The 23,897-nt window shown below is 42.7% G+C and overlaps 2 protein-coding genes across 2 annotated transcripts in view; both read right to left on the bottom strand.

Annotated features, from left to right (window-relative positions):
- Nucleotides 1–369: 369 nt before the first annotated feature.
- Nucleotides 370–9,501, bottom strand: tbx2b (T-box transcription factor 2b). The gene is made up of 7 exons (XM_047035412.1): nucleotides 7,787–9,501; nucleotides 6,641–6,908; nucleotides 5,371–5,517; nucleotides 3,959–4,035; nucleotides 3,581–3,750; nucleotides 2,215–2,816; nucleotides 370–1,980 (listed from the first exon to the last, which is right to left on the bottom strand). Exons 1-7 carry the CDS (start codon nucleotides 8,146–8,148, stop codon nucleotides 1,543–1,545), a joined length of 2,064 nt encoding a protein of 687 aa, XP_046891368.1. The 5' UTR covers nucleotides 8,149–9,501; the 3' UTR covers nucleotides 370–1,542.
- A 6,451-nt stretch (nucleotides 9,502–15,952) lies between these two features.
- Nucleotides 15,953–23,897, bottom strand: part of bcas3 (BCAS3 microtubule associated cell migration factor) — a 76,278-nt gene continuing 68,333 nt past the window's right edge. Inside the window, exon 3 of the mRNA XM_047035979.1 lies at nucleotides 15,953–17,438. Coding sequence (XP_046891935.1) covers nucleotides 17,290–17,438 — 149 coding nt within the window. The 3' untranslated portion in view covers nucleotides 15,953–17,289. The remainder of the gene's footprint in view (nucleotides 17,439–23,897) is intronic.

The following is a 23,897-nucleotide window of genomic DNA, read 5'->3' as shown; positions in this document are numbered from 1 at the left end:
TCTGATCACGTTTCGGTTTGTAGTAAAGTAATGAACATCTCCTAATCTCAAATGTAAATGTAAACTCATTGTGGACAGGCAATTGGACTGTTGAACAAATGGAAAACTATGTTTTTACCTTAATTATTTACCGACAGAGGGCGCACAAGGCTGATGAGCTGAAGTACTTAGGTCGAATTTCTGTGTGTGTGTGTGTGTGTTTGTGACCGAAGAGTTAGAGAGAGATTAGCCTATAGCCTACTGCACAAGTGGGAAACATTCTGAAATACATAGCATACTAGTAATATGCAAGCTTCAGTTGGCTGTAACAGTTGAGCAGTGAGGCAAATTGCAAGGTCAACCTAGAGCAAAGAACACGAGGAATCATAATAATATTCACATAATAAACACATCGATTTTTATTGAAACTGTGAAAGAATTCAACAAAAAAGTTACCCGGACAACCAGCATAAACGAGATAGCCTACCTTTCAATTTTAAATATTATTTTTATAGCAAGGTCGATATGCGTTGTGTCCATTTGAGGAGAAATGTTATCTTCCCCGATGTTGGAGTGAATACCTGAGGTTTTCTTATGTCTGTGTCTTTTGCAGATTATACAGTCAGGTAAATGGACAATTAGGAGCGCTTTCTATTAGGCTATTATTAGTGTTTGCAGCAACTAAACATGGCACACATGTTTCTTTCACGTGTCACAGGTAGGGCAATGTATCACAGATAGAAACATTCACTGTTTCAAACCAACAAGCGCTAAATAGCTTTCATTACAGTATAAGTTGATGTAAAAGGAAAAAAGCAATGAGTTAAACTCTAAATATTATATACACGCCAATGTACAGCTGAATAAATTAATACCAATTGCATATTCTTGGATCCTTATAGCTTATTTACAGAATTTTCTTTTAATTACATAAATAATTCGGAAACAGTTGTCTGGCAGAAATGACAAGTTCTTAACAATTCATTAAACGGAACGTTCATTTCCCCTCCCTTTTGAAATATATATAGCCTAGTATGTATTTTTGGATGTAGCTTGTTTTCCTCTCTACACGTAGGCCGATCACCTTCAGCTGTCTATATGGGCCAAACTCACACCAATTGTCAATAGTAATGCAGTGCTCTTTAAAAATAAAAACAAAACAAAGTAGCCTATGTCTGTTGATTACACTAATAAAGATGTCTTTCTCAAGTCCTAAGACATTGCCACGATTTTGTAACTGGCGTTTTAATACGAACATGCTGTGTTACCGTTAGTAGGCATATGCTGTTGGTATTTTCCTTCGTTTGTCCAAGTTTTAGCCATTACGCTTGAAACTCAAATGCATTTTGGCTTCTTGTATTATTGAATTGTGACAGTTGTCTGTCTGTTAAACTAAGGGTGGGCTACCCCAAAACATTTGACCTAGAAGTGAGGACTACTCTCTCCTAAGGCTGGAAGCAAAACTAAAGAGGAAAAAAAGCCATTTGGTGTAATGTCCTGGACCTACAAAACGAAAAGTGATATTTCAAGCAAAGTCTGGTGGAATTATAATTCCAACTCAAATTACTTCGTAGATTCTCTTGAAGGAGATCTCTCTCTCTGGCTCTCCAAGCCGCTTACTAGTCTCTGTATGTTCTGGAGTTCGTTGATGGAGTCCTTCAGGGCTGCTTTGGGGGAGCTGTTCCTCACACTCGAGCCTGCTTTGTGGTTATGGTGTTCAGGCGCGGGACTTGTTTCCCTGCTGCCGGATTTCGATGACTCGGAGCCTGGGTTTAGGCCACCTGGCAAGCCAGTGGCGAGTAGGTTAGTACTCTGAGGAATGGACACGGGGATCTGGTACGGGTTGAATCGGAGACGAGGACGCGAGTTGCTCAGGAAAGGATTCCTTGAGAGTGAGCTAGCGGTGCTAGTGGCGGGAAGGGCAGATGCCGCGGCTGCTGCGGCCGCCATGTAGGTGTATGGATAAGGAAACAGGCCACCGAAAGTCGGCATTGGAATGCCCTAAAATCAGAGGAAAGATTGTAGTTAGTACACCGTCTGAAAAGCTTGCGAAACCTTTCAAACATGCAGACATTTGATTCTGACAGACGCACTTATTTTGTGAATTACGCACCTAAATCCCATATAGGCTATTCTACAGTAAGATCAGGCTGTTGTATGTTTAAGTATAACAGTACCCTTTTAGGGTAGGGTCTACGCCACATTAATTCAGAAAATAATCTAATCGTCTCTTACCTGAGAGGCCAGCATATGCTGAGATAGATGGAAAGGAAATGGGTTCGGGGTACCCCCTGCACCGGCGGAGAGGTTGCCATTTTCCAAACCACTTGTTCCCGATACCGAGGCCAAAAGATGCCCCATGCCCATGGCAGAAAAGGCTCCCGGGCCCATGGCAAACTGTCCGGGGTGAAACAACAGTGGTGATCCGGTGTTTAAAGGGTTAAAAAACTGCTGACTGTGCAAGCCAGACAGAGCGAGGCTTTGTAAATGGCTCGCGGTGAAGTGTGAAGGGCTCTCCGTTTGGACCATCAGTGGGGAGAACCCTTCCTTGCTCGCGCTTATCCCACCGATATCCGAGTCCTTTTTGGACAAATCAGTGGCGTCTTTCCTGTGCCTGCTCTCCGTTTTGTCTTTCTCAAGGTTCCTTATGCTGAATATAGAGTCATTGTGCTTCCTGGCGTCCGAATATTCGTCCTTCTTTTCATGATTAGGCCTATCCCTAATTCGGTCCTCGCATCTCGAGTTGAATGGGGATGGCGGCTCTGGTCCCGGGCTGTTCGATCCAGTACACCGCTCAGGGTCAAGTTCTTGCTCACTGTCAGTGCCCGTTTTTTCATCTGATTACATAATAATATAAACACAATAGAAAGTAAGTCAATAGACAATATATCAAAGATTGAGAAGTGGCAAATCTCACCTAGTTATGAATATTAGAAATAACATAAGGATTTCTGGCCTATTGTCTTCATTGGCTGATGGGAAAAAAGCATTTGAAACGGCAGAGGGTATAATATTTTAATGAAAAGGCTATTCTCAAACGCGCCATTTAAGTATAACAATTTTGTATCATGATTTAGTGTTAACATGCCCTGTTGGACCATTTCCTTCCCACATGTCAACACATGTCATGTTTTATTTTTAGCAAAAGTTGTGGCAAAGAGTCATGTGTCAAATTATGAATACAAAATTAAATTTGCAAACACTATTTTGAAATGTCTATGGGAATTATTTTCCAGCTAAAATAGTTGTGTCCTACCTGGAGTGTTCTCATTCATAAACTTAGTACAAACTTTAGGATTTTTTTCTTTCTGCCTATGTTTGCCATTAGCCATCAGAGGTTGGAGACCTAATTCCAGTTAGCCTGCAGGTTCATTTAAAATGTTCTTATTAATCTGAAATGTTTTTTCGGTCGAAAACCAAAACGTATGAAATATTATGGAGGAGAAATACATACCATTACCAATACAGTTTATATTAGGCTACTTGAGTGTGCTTAATTTGCCCTTCACTATTTTAAAAATACAAGGCTACACATTGCTTACAGTCCAATTTCTGGCCTACATAGGTCCCACCTATTTGAGTATAAATTCCTGTTTCTTACCTCGACTGGTTCGACTTAATCTTAGTGGGCTCGACACAGGTCCTGAGGGTGAGTGGACAGTGTCTCTGCCGGCTGTTGGCTCACTCGAAGAGGCGTCCGAATCACCCCCATCTCGGTCCGCTTTGCATTGATCGTCATACATGCGAAGTGATGGAAGGGTCAACTGCTTCCTATAATTGAGTTGGGGTTTTTAGTTAAAGTATGAAGAAAATCTTCAATAATCAAATTCAGGAGATCATGTGCAAGCCATGGCTAAAGTCGTTTGGCATTCTCCATCATATATGTCATAATTTCCTCAGTGATGTTGAGACTAAATTAAATGACAAAATTGAAACTATTGTGTAATTCTGGAAATATTGTAGTGTATATGTACTATACCTTTTCTCTCTCCTTCCATTTCCGGTATCTCTGAATCCTTTGGCAAAAGGATTGTTGTCTATCTTCAGCTGTGTTATCTGGAGAGAGAGGGGAGGGGGGAGAAAGAAATACAACAAAATTATTAAATCAAATTAAAAAGATATGTTAAAAATGAATATATGATGAAGAAAGTAGCCAATTGACACATGTCATAGGTTGGCAATCTTGGCCTATGGATCATGTGACTTAATTTATTCTGAAAATCTCTCTCACCAATGCGGTCCGTTAAACAACCCTAACCCGAACATAGCCTACTCGTTGTAAATGAAGACACGGTATATTTTACATTATTGATAGGCTTGATGGCGAGACATTATTCTCAGGAGCCCCATAAAAAATCGGCGATTAATATTTGTCCATAGACGGCCTATCTTTCAGCCAGAAAGGGAAAGTGGATAACTTCAACAGATGACTGTTTTATCAATAATTAATAATGTGGTTTGGATCACTACTGCTAAAACAGTAGGCAGGCAGTATAGCAGGCAACCAGTTACACTGTTGCAGCAGTGTAGGCCCTACATCGCCTATACCCGAATTTTGCTTACCGAATTGGATCAACTCGAGAGGCCCATGTTTTCCTCTCTTCACCTTGTATGGAACTCTTGAGGAATTCGTGAATTGACCAATCACGGAGCCCACAGGTTTCTTGCCTTGCGTTTACCATCTGTCAAGCTTTGATTGCACGGCCTCAGATACTGTGTAGCTCGCGGACAAACTGACGGGCTTAAGTGCCTTCTAATCGATTGTGACTCTTTGCCATAAATTTTACGATAGCAACAAGACCACCAATGCACACTGAACACAATCACCAAGTGGCTTAACGAGAAAATCAGTCCAGTATTATAATATTACCATCAAATATATTACTGTCACGATTAAGGAAACCCCAGAATCACACTTTTAATCAATGATCATATATTTGTTTTGAGTAGCCTACACTATTGGTAAAGTATGGCTCTACAATTGACATGTTGGTGCTAGAGACAACCTAATGGATTTTGATAGTCTGCACATAAGTTGTGTCAAAGTACAAGCTTGAACATTTTGACAAAGGCAAGTAACATTTTAAGAATGGGAAGACCACAATAAAGACAGATCAAGTGTCATCTAAATCAAACACCGATTTGACTTTGCCTACTTGACCTGATGACTGCTCATGAGCATATCTATAGGACTAGACGTACTAAAAGTAAATGTTTCTCAATTAATCTTACAAATTATGTAAGCATACTGGAACAAATCAAAACACAACAAACAGAACAAAATGGCTCCTAATGTTAACCCCTTGTAGGGAGAAATACAAATATATTGTGCAAAGTAATGTTTGGTTTAGTTGGGACTCAAACGTTAACTGTTACTATATGCGTGCTTACCTTGTCGTTTTGATAAGCTGTGACTGCAACGAAGTCAGTCTCAGGAAATACATATGTCCTGAAAGTGCTGTAAGGGAGTTTCAGGATGTCGTTGGCTCTCACGATGTGGAATCTTGGTTGGTATTTGTGCATGGAGTTCAAAATCGTCTGAGGAAAACAAATACAAATTTCAATGCAACGGACTTCACTAGGCCTACAGATTTCTTTACTGTTCAACCACAATGCATTTTAAGTTTGGGCCTTTCATCACACCTGTTGTTAAATGCATTGAGGAGTTAGGCCAATATGTTTTGCTTGATATGTAGATTTGGTGGTTTTATTGTAGCCTAGACTATAGGTTTATCTGTTTAATTACAGAATGTTTTTTGTCGACTCTAATGTAGTTTACTTAGTCATTGTGCCCTATGTGGATTATAAGACTGGACATTGTCATTCTCGACAAATCAGGCCTAGGCTGAATATTTCAAAATAATGTCAGCAATAGCCTATTGCATATGCTTCATCTGGCATATGGTTAGATTTGTTTGCGCACAAGAGTTGAAGACGCACTGTAATGATGGCTTCTACGTATTTACTTTCTTAGCATTAATCATTTCCCTTCACGGACTAGCCTATTTTCACAGTCTGAAAATACAGCATATCAGGTTGGCGATACGGCGGCGAAACGTGCAGAGACCACCGAGTGCATGCACACATTGTTTTTGTTACACACTCAGTCAAGATAAGTTGAAATAAAGATATCAACCCAGACGTCAAAATGTGCTCTGTACGGAGGCTCGCTTATCCATGCGAACTCCATGCCTGCCGTCTCCTTGACCCGATTTCTGATGCTGTATCCAACCATGCATTCATGACTCCTGATCGTCTCGAATAATGTTTGAATAGCGACTACATGGAGACTACGTAATGCATGCAATATATAAACAGTATATGTCTGGAATGGCAAGAATATGTCGCACTTCATGACCCGTCAGACTAATAATATTCTACATGAGTATTTGAAAACATATATAGGCCTCAGTAAGCAGTTGCAATAAAAATGGAAGTGTCACATTGTCAGAATCTTTGGTAAATATCCAGTTAACCATATTAAGTGAAAATAGTAGGCTACCAAATCATAAAGCATAAATCATTAACATTACATTAACATAATCTAGCATCTAATATTAACTCATATTGCATATTACATAGCTAATATCTTAATTAGGTTACACATGAATTGAGCAAAATGGATTCCTGCTTAAATGGACGTATAAAGTCGAGTACTCACAAATCCATGCTTGTCCGATATATTATTTGTCAGCTTCAGTTTATGAAAAGCAACAGGCTTGGCCATCCACTGTTCTCCCGTTGCTGGACTATCCGGGTGAATGTACATTCGCTTGGGCATCTCAGGGTCGGCTTTTCCAGCTACCATCCAGCGCGAGTTGTGGAACTTGTAGCGGCAGTCATCGGCAGCGACTATGTCCATCAAGAGAATATACTTCGCTTTTTTATCAAGACCATTGATTCGCACTTTAAAAGGGGGGAACATTCTCCTGAAAGAGAAATATGTCAGCGTGGAATTAGCTCAGAGGGTTCATAAACAATGTGTTTCAATACACCTAGCCTACACAAAACATTGATGACAAAATATAAATCATGTTTTTGTAAATTCCATGTAGCCTACATTGCCAGAAGATAGACAACATTTAATAGCCTACATTAATTACATTTTCAGCAAATGGTTAGCAATACGCCAAACAAAGTATGCCAGTTCTATATTAAATGTATGGTGTGCTTGATTTACCTATTTCAATGTGAATGTTATTAGGATACGTCTGATTTCAGCTAAATGTCATGCCACTATAGCCCCACTTGATCAGAATCCCAATCCACTTTTTCAAGTGACAGTCTGTTTACAAATCCAGAAGCTCAACTGTCATGACAGATTATTTTATTTATTTATTTATTTAGCATATTTTGTTTAAATACACGTTTGCAAGTAGGCTATGTTATGCACCACTTACCAATTGCCTACACTTTTGATGATCGACCATTTCTTAAAAGGTGCAATTGATAGCCTATTTTACGGAGAATCAATAAGCTATTGTTTAACAAACCGATAACAGACTACAAGCTACTTTTTTTACCGTTGCATATAGCCAAAACAAATATAGTAGCCTTTTAAAACAATATTCTTTGTTTTAACACTATTTAGATGATTAATAAACTCGATTTTCATTGGTAAACGAGGTCACAAAAACATGCGTTGAGTTGGGTTTAGGCCCTGAACTGAATTACGTTTCTTTTGTCAACCACTCATCTGTTAGATATTTTGTGAAACAAAATGTGAAGCTTTTACCAGGAATACTTGGGTACGTAATATGTACATGTACGTAGGCTAATATGTCACATATTTGGGTCATACTCTTACCTTCCAGACTTGGTTATAACCATCTCTGTTCCTATTTTGTGAAACTGATCCCATAGATCCTTGGCTTCCAGTGTGACTTTTGGGTCGTCATCTACCTCTTCATCGGGTTCTAGGCTCTTAAGACTGCGGAGGTGAGCCGCCTGATGGTGGTGGCTCAAAGCCGGATGGAGCCCTGCTTCCGCGGCTCCAGCAAGAGCGTGGTCCGACATCGGCTTTGTCAGTGCCCCTGGAGGCAAAGTGAGCGTCGGGAAGAAGGAAGGCTGCGCGGCCGCTAGGAAAGCTGACATAGGGAAGTCGGTCGGCCGGTGAGCGTGGAAAGGGTGATAAGCCATGGCAGTCCCTGTAAAAACTGGATCTCTCATCGGTGCATCCAAAAATAATAGTGAAATAATATACAGTGGTACAAAACCCCAGCAAGAAATCTGTAGGTCCGTCTCCAGATAAATGTATTTTGCAATAAATAGCCTACAGAAGTAATTCTGAATTGTGAAGGCAATCACGGTGTATTTAAGTAAAAACCGGAATGGTAGTCTTAAACTACTGCGTAAACTCCCCGTTGCTGATACTTCCACAGAGTCCTGCAATATTATCAGTTAAAGTGAAAAGGCTATAACGAAGCTATGAGAGCGGAATCGGCTTCCCTGTCTCTCCACCGGTCGCTCTCTGAAAAATAAGATGTCTCTCTCGAAAAGCTAAAGCAATCATTCCACGCGGACGCGGAGTTGAAATGGTGAGATGTTGCCCCGTTCACTGTAGAACTGTGACTATCTCACATGTCCTTCCTGCCTCGATCCCAACACTAATGAACCAAGCCCCTTTGATTGCTGATTTTACGCTTTCTGGACCAATTGTGGGCCTCTATAGGCGTGGTTTTGACAGCTCAAGGCAGACTCGAGGAGAAGGGGGTGGACAAGAAGGTGTCGGAAGCATTAGCAGTAAGAAAACATGTCAACAGAATAAAATATTAACCAATGACAGGAAAGATCGGGAAATCCCACCCCCATCCCCAAGCCAAACACCGGGTCAGCCCTCAATTCTTGCCGGTGGAGACATCACCTCGGTCGGCTTGCGCTTTATAATCCCGATGAGGTACTCTTACCTTGTCCGCAGCAACTTACATTCCCGAAAGAGTACCCGAGTGGCATTTGACGTTTATAGCTTTACATTTGCTGTAATTATGTGGATAAATGTTATATGTAGGCTACCGTGTATTTTATATTTTCATTGAGCCTGGGCTACAGCCTAGCTAAAACCTTTTTTTCATTTTTTTTTTTCAGATTCGCTGCTTGATTGTGAAAATTGTTTTGTTTTGTGTTAGTCAATCCTCCCATAGGCTATGCCATTTCGATTCTTTATCCAGCCTATTGTTGAAAAATTGTAGTCTAGACTTGTCGGTGTGTGTATATAGCCTATATTCTGCCTTAATTGTAGATACATCTTCACTCGGTTGACTTGCCTTTATGCTGTTGCTAAGGTAAGGAATTCTATATTTCCCTTCTCCTGAAGGGTAGATATCGGAATTAAGTCATTACATTTCAGAATATTACATTTCCGCGACTCGCTGCCGTCATGAACAACTTCACGGGAGAGACAGACGCTAATAAACCGGACATTGCCTCTTTAAAGAAAGCCCCGGGTCATTCGAAAAGCGCACTTTCTGCGTCGAGGAAGAAAACGATGAATGAATTGCCAGACAAAAAGGGACAGTAAATGTGGTGAGTGCTTACTTAGATGCATTCAAAACGATGTATTTGCCCTTTAGCCTAGTGTGTTGGTTCAAAGTCTTCAAGGAATACAGACTACATAGGCTACTATTCATATTTTTTTGCAAACATGTTATTATTATTATTAGTTTGAGCTTCAGAAGAATAACATCTATAAACGGTTAGTCATATTTCTTGCGTCTTGGTAAACTATTTATTGCATAGTCAGGAGGAGTCAGGAGTCATGTGCAAGGGCACATCAGCGTCCTGACTCGCATGGACAGATTGTTGGTCAAACCACATACAGCAAGCTACATAGCACACTAAAGACTGCTGCGCGACCCCCAAGAAGACCGGCTTGGTCTGAGCGCTGTTGTGTGTGCCTTTAAGAAATCCATTCTTGGGCCCCTTGATCAACTTCGGTTCAGTTTGTTAAAGAACCGCTTGGCGCCAGTCGGCTGACGTACCACAATAAGAGCAGTCTCTTGTCACTTCATATTTACTCTAAAATCCTTTAGCAGCGCTTTCCAATCCCCTCACCATTCACGCCAAAGCTGAGGCTTATGCTCGAGTTTTAGGCTGAGAATGCTCTCGCCGTGATTATTACTTCGCGTCAAAATGTGAGAATTTGGATAAACAGGGTTTCTGTCTAGATCTGATCCGGGGAGACATGCTTTGATCTCTGCCGTAGACTTTATAGTTTTGGCTCTACTCCCTCAATCCAGAACATCGTCACTTCCACATAAAAACTGAAACAAAAACTGATAATCCCTCCGAATGAATCTGTCAGAGACAAACGGCACATTTCCGATTAACCCCTTAAACGTCAGCATCAAGTAAACCCTGTGTCTGTTTTCCTTTTGTTTAACACATTAATCGAAGTTATAAACTAAGCATAATTTATAAGATATATATATCAGAAATGGTTAGACCTACATATCCCTGCGTATATAGCCTAGCCTATATAGGCTATTTAGAGTGTGCTCTCATTTTGAATATAGGCTAATGCACATTGTAATTTGTGGCTGTTTGGATGCAATCTTGGTGGTAAAATGCTTTTTAAAATACTTACAAGTCGTGGTTATAAATGTGTTTCAAAATAGTTATTCACGAATGGAAAACTAACCTCTTGGGATGATCGAGCTAGGGTTTGTAAGGCACTTGTTGCTTTACTGATGAGAGCTGGCACCATAATCATGTTGTGAGATGTTATTTAGGCTATTATATAATAAATACACTTTATGTAAATGTAGCTCTCCAAAATATATTTTTCTGCCTTGTTCCCGCTTTTTGGAGCACAGATGAAATGATCACAGGTGCACAGAAAGTCACTTTCGTTGTAGGCTACCATTGTTTAAAAAAAAAAAAAACCTTGGTGAACACATTTCACTAAGGTTCTGAACTTTTATGTGTCGTTGCTATATTTGACACTCCTGAGTCAATCGATGAGAGTATAGTTCACATTTTTCAAATCATTATTTTAATTTGACTTTTTATTTTCAAACCTATAGTTTTAGTCTATTTCATCCTGAAAGTGGATGTAGACATATGTGAACACGTCCAAGTCGCATGTGCACACAAATAAACTTGCTTGAAATAAACAAGTATCCTAAAGCAGCACACTTCCTTATCCACGTGCATTAAATGGCCTACATTTGAATAAGGAAATATCTTGCTGCATACTTGGCTCCAGGTCATTGAAGTGAGACATTCTCAATCCAAACAGATGCTTCTGTCAGACTTCGGAGCCACATTCTGAGTGGAAAAAAAGATTAGCAACACACAGAATGTTAATGGGTTTCGATGTATATACTTAAGGAATTGATTACATCAACAATGGTTTTGCAATTACGCTCCATTTGTTTGCTCTGTGTATCCTCAATGTACACATTTAAATAGACAATTATGCAATCAACCGACGCGAGGTTCTTCCAGATGACTTAAACCTCGTCCCTGCTCAGTTAAGTAAAATGTTGCTTATGAACCCAACTCTGAACTCAATGGTTGCCTCGACACCTGTAAGGCAATCTGACCAATACGAAGTTTTATGAAGGAGATTTCAAATAATTCTGGAACCGGAATATAATGTAGTAGGTCTACAATAGCTTACAACCTTTGTCCTTAGCTCAATCGAATAGCTAACGTTAGGTAAAAATGCACGGAAAAGAATATGCGGCGCCACGGGATCATTCAGAGACCCGTGTTATTGATACGCTGCAGACTCTCTAATTAGGAAATAACGGGGCACTGTATGCCTTATTTGTCTATAACACGGTATTGTTTTTTTTTCACTCTCTACATTGTTACTCTTGACTTTCATCTTTTCATCTTCTCTTCCCATCTCGCTGCATCATCTCTTCTGCTATATTTAGCCGGTAGACTGAGGCCTTGGCGCCAGACCGTTTAAGACCTGTCAAAGTCCCTCATATTTCCCCTTGTCACATGTATACCCAGCGCCTCCTCCAGCTACCACCAACCCCCTCTCCTCTTTCTTCCCCATCGCTCTTTCATTCTCTCATTCTCGCTTTCCTCCCCTTCTCCGACTCTCTCTCTCTTCCTTTCACTCGTGCACCCTCTCCCTCCTTCTGTCTGTCTCTCTCACTCTCACACACACACACACACACACACACACACACACACACACACACACACACACACACACACACACAGTTGCCTGTTTACATTTTTCTCCATCACTTTTTTTCTAATTAAAGCCGTGGATTTAATCACTTTCTCTCGGCCTCTGCGAACTCGTAATTTGCTAGTGTCCGTGCTGGCCTTGTCTCATTGACCCGTGTCAGCGGGACTGCCTGTCCGCTGTCCTGTTCGCTCGACCAAATTACGACAGATTGATGAAAAATGACAAGTCTCAGTAGCAGTATCCCCCCACAGCCCCTCAGCGCACGTCATTCCCCTGGTGTTATGCACCATTCGAAATTATGCTCGGTACCTTCCACACTAGAAAATGCATACACAGATTTTGCAGAGCTTTACACTTCTTGGTAAAATTATCCTTCAAAAAAGTTAGCTAATATCGGATAATCAGTGTCATTACGATGAATGCCTAACCGATTGGTGCCTGAGCATCCAATACGACCAGCTCATTTTTTTCCGCCTAAGATTGGTCTGTTTACCCGACGTGCTCATTACTTGAAAAGCACTAGTCTTGAGAAAGAGCACCTATCTCAGGTAACAGGTGGGGGCGCTAAAATTACCCATGGGAATCCAGGAACACCTCTCTCCCGTTAAGACTCAAGGAAAACATTAAATTTCGGTAGCCTAGCCTACACTATGCAGTACATCAAATTAGGTTGACACCCTCACAAAACCGAACCTCTTTAGCCATTGTTTAGAAGTTTATGAAGTGTAATCAATGCTTTTGGTTGAGATAAGGTTGTTCATGTTTTATGTAAACGTTTTAGTTTTTAAAGTCACGCCCTTTTGTTGACACAGACAAAGCCTATTGAAACAATTTTAAGTTTTTGTATTTTATAGTATTTTTTACAAATTCTTGGTCTAAGCTATCAGCTGCATTTCTAACTCGTGAAAATCACAATGGAAAACGAAATGTGACGGAGTAGCTAGTCCTGTTTCCCTATGGCTATGGTTTTGGTTAGGCTATATGAATTTTAAAAAGTTGATATACTTTCATGTCTTTTTTGACAGGCAAGTCATGGCAACAAGTTGAAGGTGTGGAAATCTCCAAAACTTTAGGGACATTCCCAGCACATCCTGCATGTGGCCATCCCTCTCCTCCCGGCTCCCTCTCTTCCAGTTCTGGTTGCGCCTCTTCTGTGCTGCAGGTGGGTTGCGTTTTCAATCAGAGTCTGAGTCATGACACTGGTCAATTAAAGTGATAATAAAAGGAAAATATCGCAGAGTACAGAAAATGTTTTTCGAATGTGACCATAAAGCGTATAGCCTAAAAGCACCCGCTAGTATATATATATAATCTGTTATAAAATCCATTAGCCTACGACGCACTGGAGAGTTGAGTGACAAGTGCTAGGCCTACCTGTTTGATTCCGTTGATAAAAAGTTTCCCGTGCTTAGAATATAATGTGTGTGTTGGAATGCATATTCAAAATAGATCGGCAAAGGTTAATGACGAGCCATGTAAACGATAAACCGGCCAATAAATAAAACACCACTATTTGGTCTATAATTATGTAACATTTGGAGTAATAGTTCAGGCAGACATGTCGCTTGAGTAAAATCATGTCAAAATATAGGAAACATAATAGTTTTATTTGGAATGATTCTTACATCCAAAGCATATTAGGTGTAGATAACCTGTAGTCTCAATATCTTATTAGTCTACCGTTAAACAAGTGTTTATCGCTGATTAATGGTATTTTGATGTCTGAGAAGAATTTCACACTTCAGCTGCAGCCTATAAATCGTCGTCAAGATAAGGTGATCTAATCGAAGTTTTCAGTAACAGACGCATTACGGTCCTTTGCTTTTGAAACCTTTCTGACAATGATTTACGCTGTCTGTGCTGCAGAAGTAAATGGCCTGCAGACTTAGTTGTTGCGTTGATTTTCTTTCTCATTCCTTTCTTCCATCATCCTTGACTTGGTGATCTGGATAAAGTTAGTAGTTTAACTTTAGTCCCTCGGCGTTACTCATTTGAATCTAGACAATTGTCTACTCAGTAGTAGTAGTGTAGCCTAGTTTAAGGATAGCAACAATGCCAATGGACTACAGAAGCCATTGCTATGTAAACCTTGAAGATGTGCTATGTGTATTTGAATAATCAGTTGGTTTTCCGAGATTTACGTAACATTACTCAAACGAAACGTAAAAGCCCATGCAACATTGATATGAGGTTAACACGTTAGTCGTTAAAATAGTGGATTGTTCAGAATTTGATTTCCAACTTGACGGCAACATTTAATCGTATTAAAGGCAATGCAAAATTACATGAGGTCCGGGGGAAATTATGTTATTCACATCATACTTCTATTTAATGAGAGAAAAAGCACGTCTGCGTGTTGGATTTACAACTGCCTCTCACATGATATTCTATCATTGAATTAGAAATAAGTGTACACATATAGCCTGAACATAATCTTGTTCAAAATAACGCGATTATAGCTGTCCATATGCGTCTATTTATGACAACGTTCTCAACTCAGCATTGGCAAATATTTTCACCTTATTTCTGCACTTTCACCTCAACACATTTCACCACTTACCTATTTTAAAGTAATCATTGTTAAATTAAGTTATGGAAAACGACGGTGTGTTCGTGTGAAACATGCTAGACAAGAATGCACAACCCCGAAGACATTATGTATACTGTTTAGGGTGTAACATTATAATTAAACAAAGCGCCAATATCCATCAAATGTCTGCTACAAGCATTACATTTATATAATTTTTTATTGCCCTCCAACGAGAAAAAATAATACGGTCCCTGATTGATTTCAAATGTCAAACAACTGCCACAAGTGAAGTTACCAAAATCATACATCAGTTCAAATATCCAGTTTTAGACTCAAATAACCAGTTGCATGGGAGTTTGCAGACTAATTTACACACCCGTAAAATGTGTTTATGTCAATATATTTAGAAGTGTGGAAAAAGTGTTAATGAACAGACATCAGTAAAATTTTTGTTGTTTTGAGAAAGGTTGACGTTGTATTGTATTATCTATTAGCAAGCAAATATTAGGCTTTATAAGGAATTAAAACAAAACTCTAGATTTGACAAAAACGGTGTAAGTCTTTGTACTTCAGTAGCCTACTACGTTTGATAAAGCCATGCCGATTTCTTCAAAAAGTTATACATCTGTGGCACGACACTCCATCATGGCTGCCTCTTCATGTACCCTCTCTGGCCTCTTCATTCACAGGGTGGGCAGAGAATGGCCATCAGGGAGAGAGGGTGAGACCTGTTGGCTCTGCCAGCCTGGGCATTGGGCCCTCTGGGAGCCATTGGCATGCAGGGCAGCATGTTTCTGTGAAGTGCAACAGGGCTCCAGTGTCCACACAGGTCAGGGGAGAGTGCCAGGGCTCGCTGGCATGGCTCGTTTTGCTCGAACCCATTCATACACACCCATAGTTTCAGAGTCATGGCGGATTTGGCTCATCTCAAAGTAAGTGCCCACTGAAACACAGGAGGCTTGCTCGGATGCACAAACAAATGTAGCAGCTTGCGGGGTGGACCACCTTCTCACTTGCTATTCCTGCTTATGCTATTACAGGATGTTGACATTCATTTTTCAGAGAAAAAGACAAAACTTTTGCAAGCTCTGTGTATAAGTACATTCTGGTAAGTATGAAATGCATTGTATTCACTGGGATTTGTACACAATAAATGACTGTTTGGATAAGAGCACACTGGTGGTGTCAGCTTTTGTCACAGCATATTTTCTTGGTACAGGTTGGGCCGTTCACTTGAATGTTGTGAATGCTGAAGGATGTAATTTAATCACAATTTGCTCGTTCATTTTAGTTTAAAGAATACAGTATTTCCAATACCAAACTGAACATTGTCATAATATATAAACAAAATTATCCAGTATTTTTATGAACAGTGGCGACAACACAATTGGTTTCATGTTTTAAGAACTACAAACACATATTTCCCTAGTCTTATTTTACTTTAATTAATGTAAAGCAAATAATGACTTGGTATTTTACAAAGCATTACAGTCAATATCAAGCATGTTCTGCATTACGGTGAATAAAGTCATACCCTTTTCTGTAACATGCATCATTATGACAACTGTGGCACATAGTTGCTCTGATGAGAGAAAGGGATATATCATTCAATTTTATACAATTCTCTTTAAATGAAAACAAACCAGCACAAAGAACATTTTCAGAACCCGTTTTTTGTTAGCTAATGTGACTTTTATTTTCAATAGTGCATCAGGCATTGATCAAGTCATATGTGGTATGCTCAAGTATAGTGCGGACTCATTTAGACTGTTAGAAAAGCAAGCTGGCAAATTGTGGTTTTAGGTTCAACGACAGATTACATTTTCTACAGCACATGCCTCTGGCTTCATCATAATCCAATATGATGACATCAGAGGAAGATAGTGACACCAAAGGTTACCCACAGAAACCACGGTGACTTACGAAATACATTCTAATCGTAATAATGAAAAAAAGGAATTGGTCACCATTTGCAAATATAGCAAGCAGCTACACTTTTCTCAGACAGTTAGCAACTACAAGTAACTGAGTCAAATTAATAATCTAAAGTGAGCTATGAGAAATATTTCAGATTATGTAAAACAAGATTAAAGCCCATATAAATGCATAAATTCAAAAAACAAAAATATTTTCACTGGTTTCATTCACACGTACAAACAGATGGAAGGGGGCATGGTCAGAAATAATTTGCTACACACAGGTGAGTAAATAAGTAAATACAACTTTAACAACAGATCATCAGACACGCTACTCGTTCAAACACACATACTCAGATCAGCCGACAAACCAGAACACTGTCTACCTGCCATGCAGACTGTACACACACACCAGGCCAGGTAGGACCACGACGAGCCACTCTGCGGTGGGAGAAGAGAGAGAGCACCACGGCAACATCAGTTACCAGGTAACCATCCCAAACATGGAGCGGTTAGACACTCGCAGAGGCTTATCATTTGAAATGAGGTCACTGTCTACAACCCAAAGGGGCCTTTTAACGGAAGTGGGCAAGTTTGAAGTGTTGCCAACAACACATTGCTATCTGAATATAACGAGGTGGACTGTGTGCCCCCTGTATTGTCTTGTGTAGTCGTGGAGAGGCAGGCAGGGTGGCAGGGAGCAGGGCTGCTGTCTAGGGGAAGCCGGTGGGGAACAGGCTGAGGGGCTGGTTCTCATTGGTGGGCAGGGGCGAGCGGTAGCCCTCAAAGTTCCGGGGGATGCTGCCGCTGGTGGAGCCGGAGCTGTTGCTGAGCGTCTCAATGCTGCCCTCCCTCTGGAGCTCTGTGGAGGGAGAGAGAGAAGAAGAGAGGGAGAGAGGAGAGGGGAGAGAGAGAGGGAGGATGACATCAGGTAACAATTATGCGTTGTGAGCACATTAATAATGCCACACGAATTTATTATTTTCAGGGTTTGTAAGCCCACATTCGGAAAGAAAGACAAATGCTCGAGTAATTAGCTCATCAGCGCTTCTCCTTGAACACCATTTTCTCGTCTCCACTCTCTCCTTGGTCCTCCTCCTTTGGTTTGAGGAAGGCCATGCAGTAAATCAGAAGTCCTTGCTTCCCTAAGAGAGAGGAGGCCTGCACATGTGCCCGACACAACCCAGGACAACATGCTCTCCCCAACACCTATGAGTCATCTCCGCTGTCGAGCATCCCGGACATCCATCAGAAGATGGATCTGATCCCAGTGAACACACCAACCCCCCCCCCCCCCCCCCCCCCCTCTGACCCACTATGCTGGGGAGAGGAGGGGCTCTGACAGTGTATGCCAGCTCCCTCCACCACCATACCTCACCCAACCCCTTACTATTATTGGAAACGTCCGTGGCCATACGGAACACATTACAGATATTACATGCCGTAAAACATGTCTGTCGATATATGTATGCGTGGAATGGTATGTGCGGCAGTGGAGAATAGTTGGTGATGTATGTGGTGCATTTTGACATAGATCAGACATATACCTGTCATGTTGTCAGCGTCGTATTTTATCTGTTATTGCGGCTCTCCCACTAAACGATGGTGGGCAAACGGTGCGGGTGCGTGCCGGTGAAACAACATACTGTACGCACCCACAAACAAGCTATAAATACACCCGTGGGCCAGGCCGTTTACACAGGGTGCGCTTCACATGGAGAGAGTCCAACAGGCCAACATAACACAAGTGGTTTGACACCTGTGCAAAATTTAGGGCCCATAGATCTGTACACGGACGGATGGAGGGATCCAGATACACACACAGTGTCAGTGTCTCTGTTCTCCTACAGGATGAATGGGAAGTCCTGGTAAAGGCTGCTGACCTCATATCAAAGCTGTCAGTGGGGTACAGGACGGATGTGTGTGTTGCAGGAGGGGTGCGGCTAACATACCCCTGCGACAGGAGCCGATAAATCCTAGCGTGGAGACTGGAGGGAGAGTAAAGCACACCAGACAACTCTGGCCTCTGCTAGGGCTGGCGTACAGCATAGGCCCACAGACGGCCCACAATCCAACTCAACACTACCCAATAGTCCATATACACCCTCAGCTCATCACTGGAATGTGTCATTCAGAATCACTTTAATCCAACCCGTGTGATAAATGAAATGTGTTCTCAGCTGAGGTAACGTTCAGGGTTGGTGGGAATATGAATGAACACACAGATCCTTCACAAAGGTCATCCAATCAGGTGCCCTCTTCTCACCATGATCATGCAGGACATCCCTCATCAGTTCGACCCCCGAGTGTTAAACCAGCACGTAGTAAACCACAGCGATTAAGTCGGACAGAATGCAAATCTGTCGACTTGGCATTCCGGCCTGGGGTTATCCAACCTGCTCTGGGCCGAGTGCTGCCCTTCCTCGTATGGCTTCCCACCTCCTGAGCACTTTCTCATTTGCCACAGTACATGCAGAGAAACACACCAGCACAGCTGAAGCTGCCCAGAGTAATCCCAGGGGTCGGTGACTGCAGTTCTATACACACACACACACACGCACACACAGAAAGAGAGAGAGTGGTGGGGATTTATCAGTAAGCAGATCCCAGTCAACTGTAATGATATCACTTTCCTGGGTCTTGAGGCATGCAGAGGTGGTGGCGGCACCCAGACTGAGCCCAGCAAACACCTCTCCCCCTACCTCCCTCCCTGGCTGCCTTCACCTCAGCCTCATTCCTGCCTCCAACATAGCCTCTGCACTGCCTTTAACAGCCTGGCTCCAAGTCCGCCTGCCTGCCTGCCTCCAATACAGCCTCCTTCCCTCCCTCCAGCCTGCCTAAGACCCAGAATGCCTCACCTTAACCCCTAACCTTTATGCTAACTCCTAGCCTAGCGCAGACTAGCTCCAGTGTAAGCAGTGTTATTGTAGACGTAGCAAGCTGCTGAACACCCTGTGTAAAGCCCCTGAGGTGTCACTAGTGCGGCCCTAATCCACCTCATTGGGAGACTGCTAGGAGCCATTCAGTGAGAGGCGTTGGTCTTAACCTTTCACGCCCCTCACACAATCCCACAGAGTTCTCATGTTGGCCATCTTTTGTTCAAGGGGGAGTGAAGTCACTGTGTAACACAATACGGTCATTAAGCTGGAACTTTCCTCCAATGGGACTTAAATGTCCATTAAATGCACATTCGGTACAGAGGCCCTTGAGGGAATTGAACCTGTGATTATTCAGCTGCACCCCAGCGCACTGAGCCACTGGACGAGGGTTCTGCAGAGAGTTGTATCTTCAATGTGGGCGAGCCTAATTCTTAGATAAGGATGTAGAAGCACTGAGAGAAAGCCTTTGATGATAAAAGATTGAGCTATTTTCAGAGCTAGTGTCTCAATCCAGCAGGGATGGAGTTAAGCTCAATGGCAACTAGCAATAACACTGCGCCCCCGCCCTCACAGTAAATACCTCATTACCAAGTGGACTGTGGAAATGTCCAGAAATGGTCCAGCCTCAGCTGGGAATGGTCTTAATCCTCTTACATTCCCCTCTTCTCACTTCAGCCCGACACACACAGAAGTACACGCACACACACACACACACACACACGATGTCCACACACAAATACACAAAATGAAAAAAGCCTTATAAAGGGAAACATACTAAACATGTACCCCCCCGCCCACCACACACACATACACACAAACAACATACACAAACACCCCCACCCCCATTGGGAGCCTGTTAGTGGCGTGCATGTCTGTTTGCGGTGGTGAGACTGTATTGAGTTGAGCGTTACGGGCAAGGGGGGGGTGGTGGTGGAGGAGCGAGGCGGAGATCAAAGAGAAAACAAAGGGGCTCTTAATCAGTGGGTCTCTGCCAGTGTAGAAGGGAGAGAGGGCACAGAGAGCCAGGCCTGAGCAGGCCCAATGTGTGCCCCCCTCCCTCTCTCAGGGTCTGGGATGAGGGCAGTAACCCACACCGATACTATACTTATCCTGGCTGATTGTTTTTGTGTTTTAACTTTAATCTCACCGTTGGCCCCAGCTGGCACTGGTTAGAGCTCTCACGTCAGACTCCCACTTCCCCCTCCATGCGTGCGCACACACACACACGCACACACACACACACACACACACGATAGACACACAGACAAAGCAAAAGCAGACATGAGCACACACTCTCTCTCTCTCTGTGTTTCATCTCTAATCAGGCCTCATTACACAGAATGTCTGCTACAGTACTACAATCACTTCTCTCAGACCCCCACCCCCCCTTTCTCTCCAATGTGCTTTATCTGTCACTGCCCTAATTTAGCCGTGTGTCAGATTAGAGGGGTATGATGTCACCGAGGTCCCCCTTTGCTGTCATCCATATACCCTGGTGTGTGTGGGCGTGTCACCACCCTCTGTCACCAGCTGTCTATGGCACTGACCACCATCAACACATATACTGTCACTGCATCCGTATGGGCACCTGGGGTGTAGCGGTGCACAGGAGACAGGGTTGTGTACGTCCCCTGGTTTTGGGGTCATGCTTGGATACGGATTAAGTACAACAGGAGAAAGCAACAAAGAGCAACAGAGAGATGTCATTGTAGGCTCCATGATCCAGCTCACAGATGAAAGCTGAACTGAACCATTCATTGTGTGGAAGGGATGATCAACATGTACATCACCTCAACCTTGAGCTCCATAATGTGGCGATCGTGATAGTAGGTCCACAGGTATGTAGGTTGAACTTAACCATAACCATTCCACATGTGGTTCACCCTCATTAGGGCACCAACAAAACACTAACAGGGCCACTTTGAATTAGCAGCTAATGAAGACTAAGGGCAGACCAGCTTCAGATCGGCCTCCCCCACATCTATGACCAGATCCTCACATACAACTGCTAAGGTGCTAAGGGGCTAAGGTGCCAAGGCCTTGCATGGGAGGTTCAGACATTTAGCTAGCAGCGCTTTCACACAGCTCACGCTAATGAAGCTTACGGCAGTTTAAAGTCTCCTACCTGGAGGAGAAGTCTTTTTACTTGAAAGCATGACTGCTGTTATAGTCAGCCTACTCTGCTATATACTGCAACCCACATGCCTCAGGCAGAGACAGTGTTTTCCAAAGGGGCACAACCTTTCTGTTCCAAAGGGACATCGTTTAGGCACTTCTACACATGGAAGTGCTCCGCAAAGCAAAGGCAGATGTGGGACAATGGAGACGGAGAGAAATGGGGACAGGTTCAGAGTAAATGTGCAGGGCAAACGCAAACCAACCGAGCTCCCCCGGCGATGGCGTGCGAGGTACGCCAACCGGGCACTAGACGCCTCGTTCCGATTGGCTGGCAGATGATGACAGCGTCGGTGGGAGCCAGGGGTCTGGAGAGCAGACAGGGGTCAGGAGAGCAGGCAGACAGAGGTCAGGAGGAATGTGTGGAGCAACATGTTTTCTGTATGAAGACACAGAGAAAGCCCTGCAGAATAGCACTCTGTAGTACAGAAGAGAGTCCAGGGGCTGTATCCAGTCTCTTACAAGAGCATCCATTTCAAAAAGATTGCCATTATATACACTGTAATGGATTATATCAATGCAGCTCAATTTTGCTACCTTCTACAGTAAAAAGAGCTTATAGAAATAAGTTGTTGAATCAGTTCAAAAGGACAGCTTTTGACTGAGGATTTGACCCTGATAACAAAAGTTTATTTTTCCTTATTCTTCGGAATGCTTTGCCTGTTAAACTATGAATAGGTGAATCGTTTCACAAATCAAAAATAGCAACATGGAACTACCCTTGAGAGTACGTTTTTTCACATGAGATCCGGATATCAGGTTCACAAATGTTCATCTAAACTCCAGCCTTCGGCTAACATTTTCAAACCAGAACTAACAAAGTACCTAAAAGTAGATGGACATTAAGCAATCGTCCCTGTCACAACCCTCTTAGATACTTGAGATGTCTGTTTACGGATTGAGAAAGCTCTTAGGATCTCAGGTATAATTGGACAACAAGCTGCTTTCTCAGATGAAGGGAGGAGGATGGATACCGCTACTTTATACCTTGCCATTTACTAATTCACCAACTAATTTACAAATTATAACATTAGTTTATTCCATAGTCCATTAGCCTGTTTGTTGTAACAGGTTATATCTAAATCCAGGAGGCTGAAATATAGCCTGAGTGGTGGGGCAGAAGGACTTGGGGGAAATGAGCATACTTGGTGGACAAAGAGGAGCGTGGATTATAACAGGAAGGACACGTGATGTAGGTTCATAATATCGGTTCATCCCGAAGGAGTGTGTGTGTCTATGTGTGTGTGCTGGGGGGTCTGGATGAACATGAGCTCCTGAGCATAAACAGTCACTGCAGGACAGAAAGGGATTGGATGCTGCCAAGTTATTGGATGTAGTTGTTTTCATGTAGCCATTCAGGCTAATTACTGTTGTGCTTTCATCTGTGAGATAGTAGGCTATGGGAGCATTCAAGGACCCTGTTATGAATGCCGATAATGATGGCTAATTATTCTTTGCATTCAGGCTGGATCAAATTGGTTCCCTTGCTAACTTCCCTTCTGTGTTTACACCCTATTCACTTCTTTTCTGCCCCCATCTCTCTCTCCCCGTTCCTCCTCCTCCCTCCATCTGATCCACTACTTCTCCTCACTTCTCATCCTCCATCCTCCTGTCCCCCTCCCTCCCTCCCTCCCTCCCTCCCTCCCTCCCTCCCTCCCTCCCTCCCTCCCTCCCTCCCTCCCTCCCTCCCTCCCTCCCTCCCTCCCTCCCTCCCTCCCTCCCTCCCTCCCTCCCTCTTCCCATCCTCCATCCCACCACATTCTATTTCTACAGTAGACTCCCCTCTTCTTCTCAGTCCCTCTGCTCCTCTCGTCCTCCTGTTTTTACCCCTCACCCCTTCCCACCACCCCGTCCTCGTTCCCCTCCCTCTTCTCTCTTTATCTCCCGTGTTCCTGGAAAGAGATGTGTCGAGGCGTGCACACACACAGATCGGATCTCTGTAGAAGCGACTGGGCCAGCTGTGAGCACAGAGGGAACACTATTCCAACCGCACTGCCTCGCAATCTGTCCATTATGTTCTCCATCTCTTATTCATATCAACATCTTTTATTGATACACACCCCTTATATACGTGTGTCTATGTGCGTGTGTGAGAGTGAGACAGAAAGAGAGAGATAAATAATAATTGATCTATGTGTGTGTGAGATAGAGAATATATCTTCACTGAGAATAATAGAAATATTTCCAGCGATGGTATACGTGTTTGCATGTGGCAGTTTAAGTGTTGTGCTTCATATCCAACTCGTGAAGATGTATCGAATGTAACT

Source organism: Hypomesus transpacificus, chromosome 15, assembly GCF_021917145.1.
Source record: "Hypomesus transpacificus isolate Combined female chromosome 15, fHypTra1, whole genome shotgun sequence".
Taxonomy (NCBI): Eukaryota; Metazoa; Chordata; class Actinopteri; order Osmeriformes; family Osmeridae; genus Hypomesus; species Hypomesus transpacificus.
Note: the sequence above shows the minus strand (reverse complement) of the source record. Positions and strands in the feature narration are given on the sequence as shown.

Coding starts and splice junctions, on each gene's coding strand:
- tbx2b (XM_047035412.1), bottom strand. CDS start 8,148: ATGAGAGATCCAGTTTTTACAGGGACTGCCATGGCTTATCACCCTTTC. Junction 5,518..6,640: donor TATCGGACAAGCATGGATTT/GTGAGTACTCGA, acceptor TGTTTTCCTCAG/ACGATTTTGAACTCCATGCA. Junction 1,981..2,214: donor AGCATATGCTGGCCTCTCAG/GTAAGAGACGAT, acceptor CTCTGATTTTAG/GGCATTCCAATGCCGACTTT.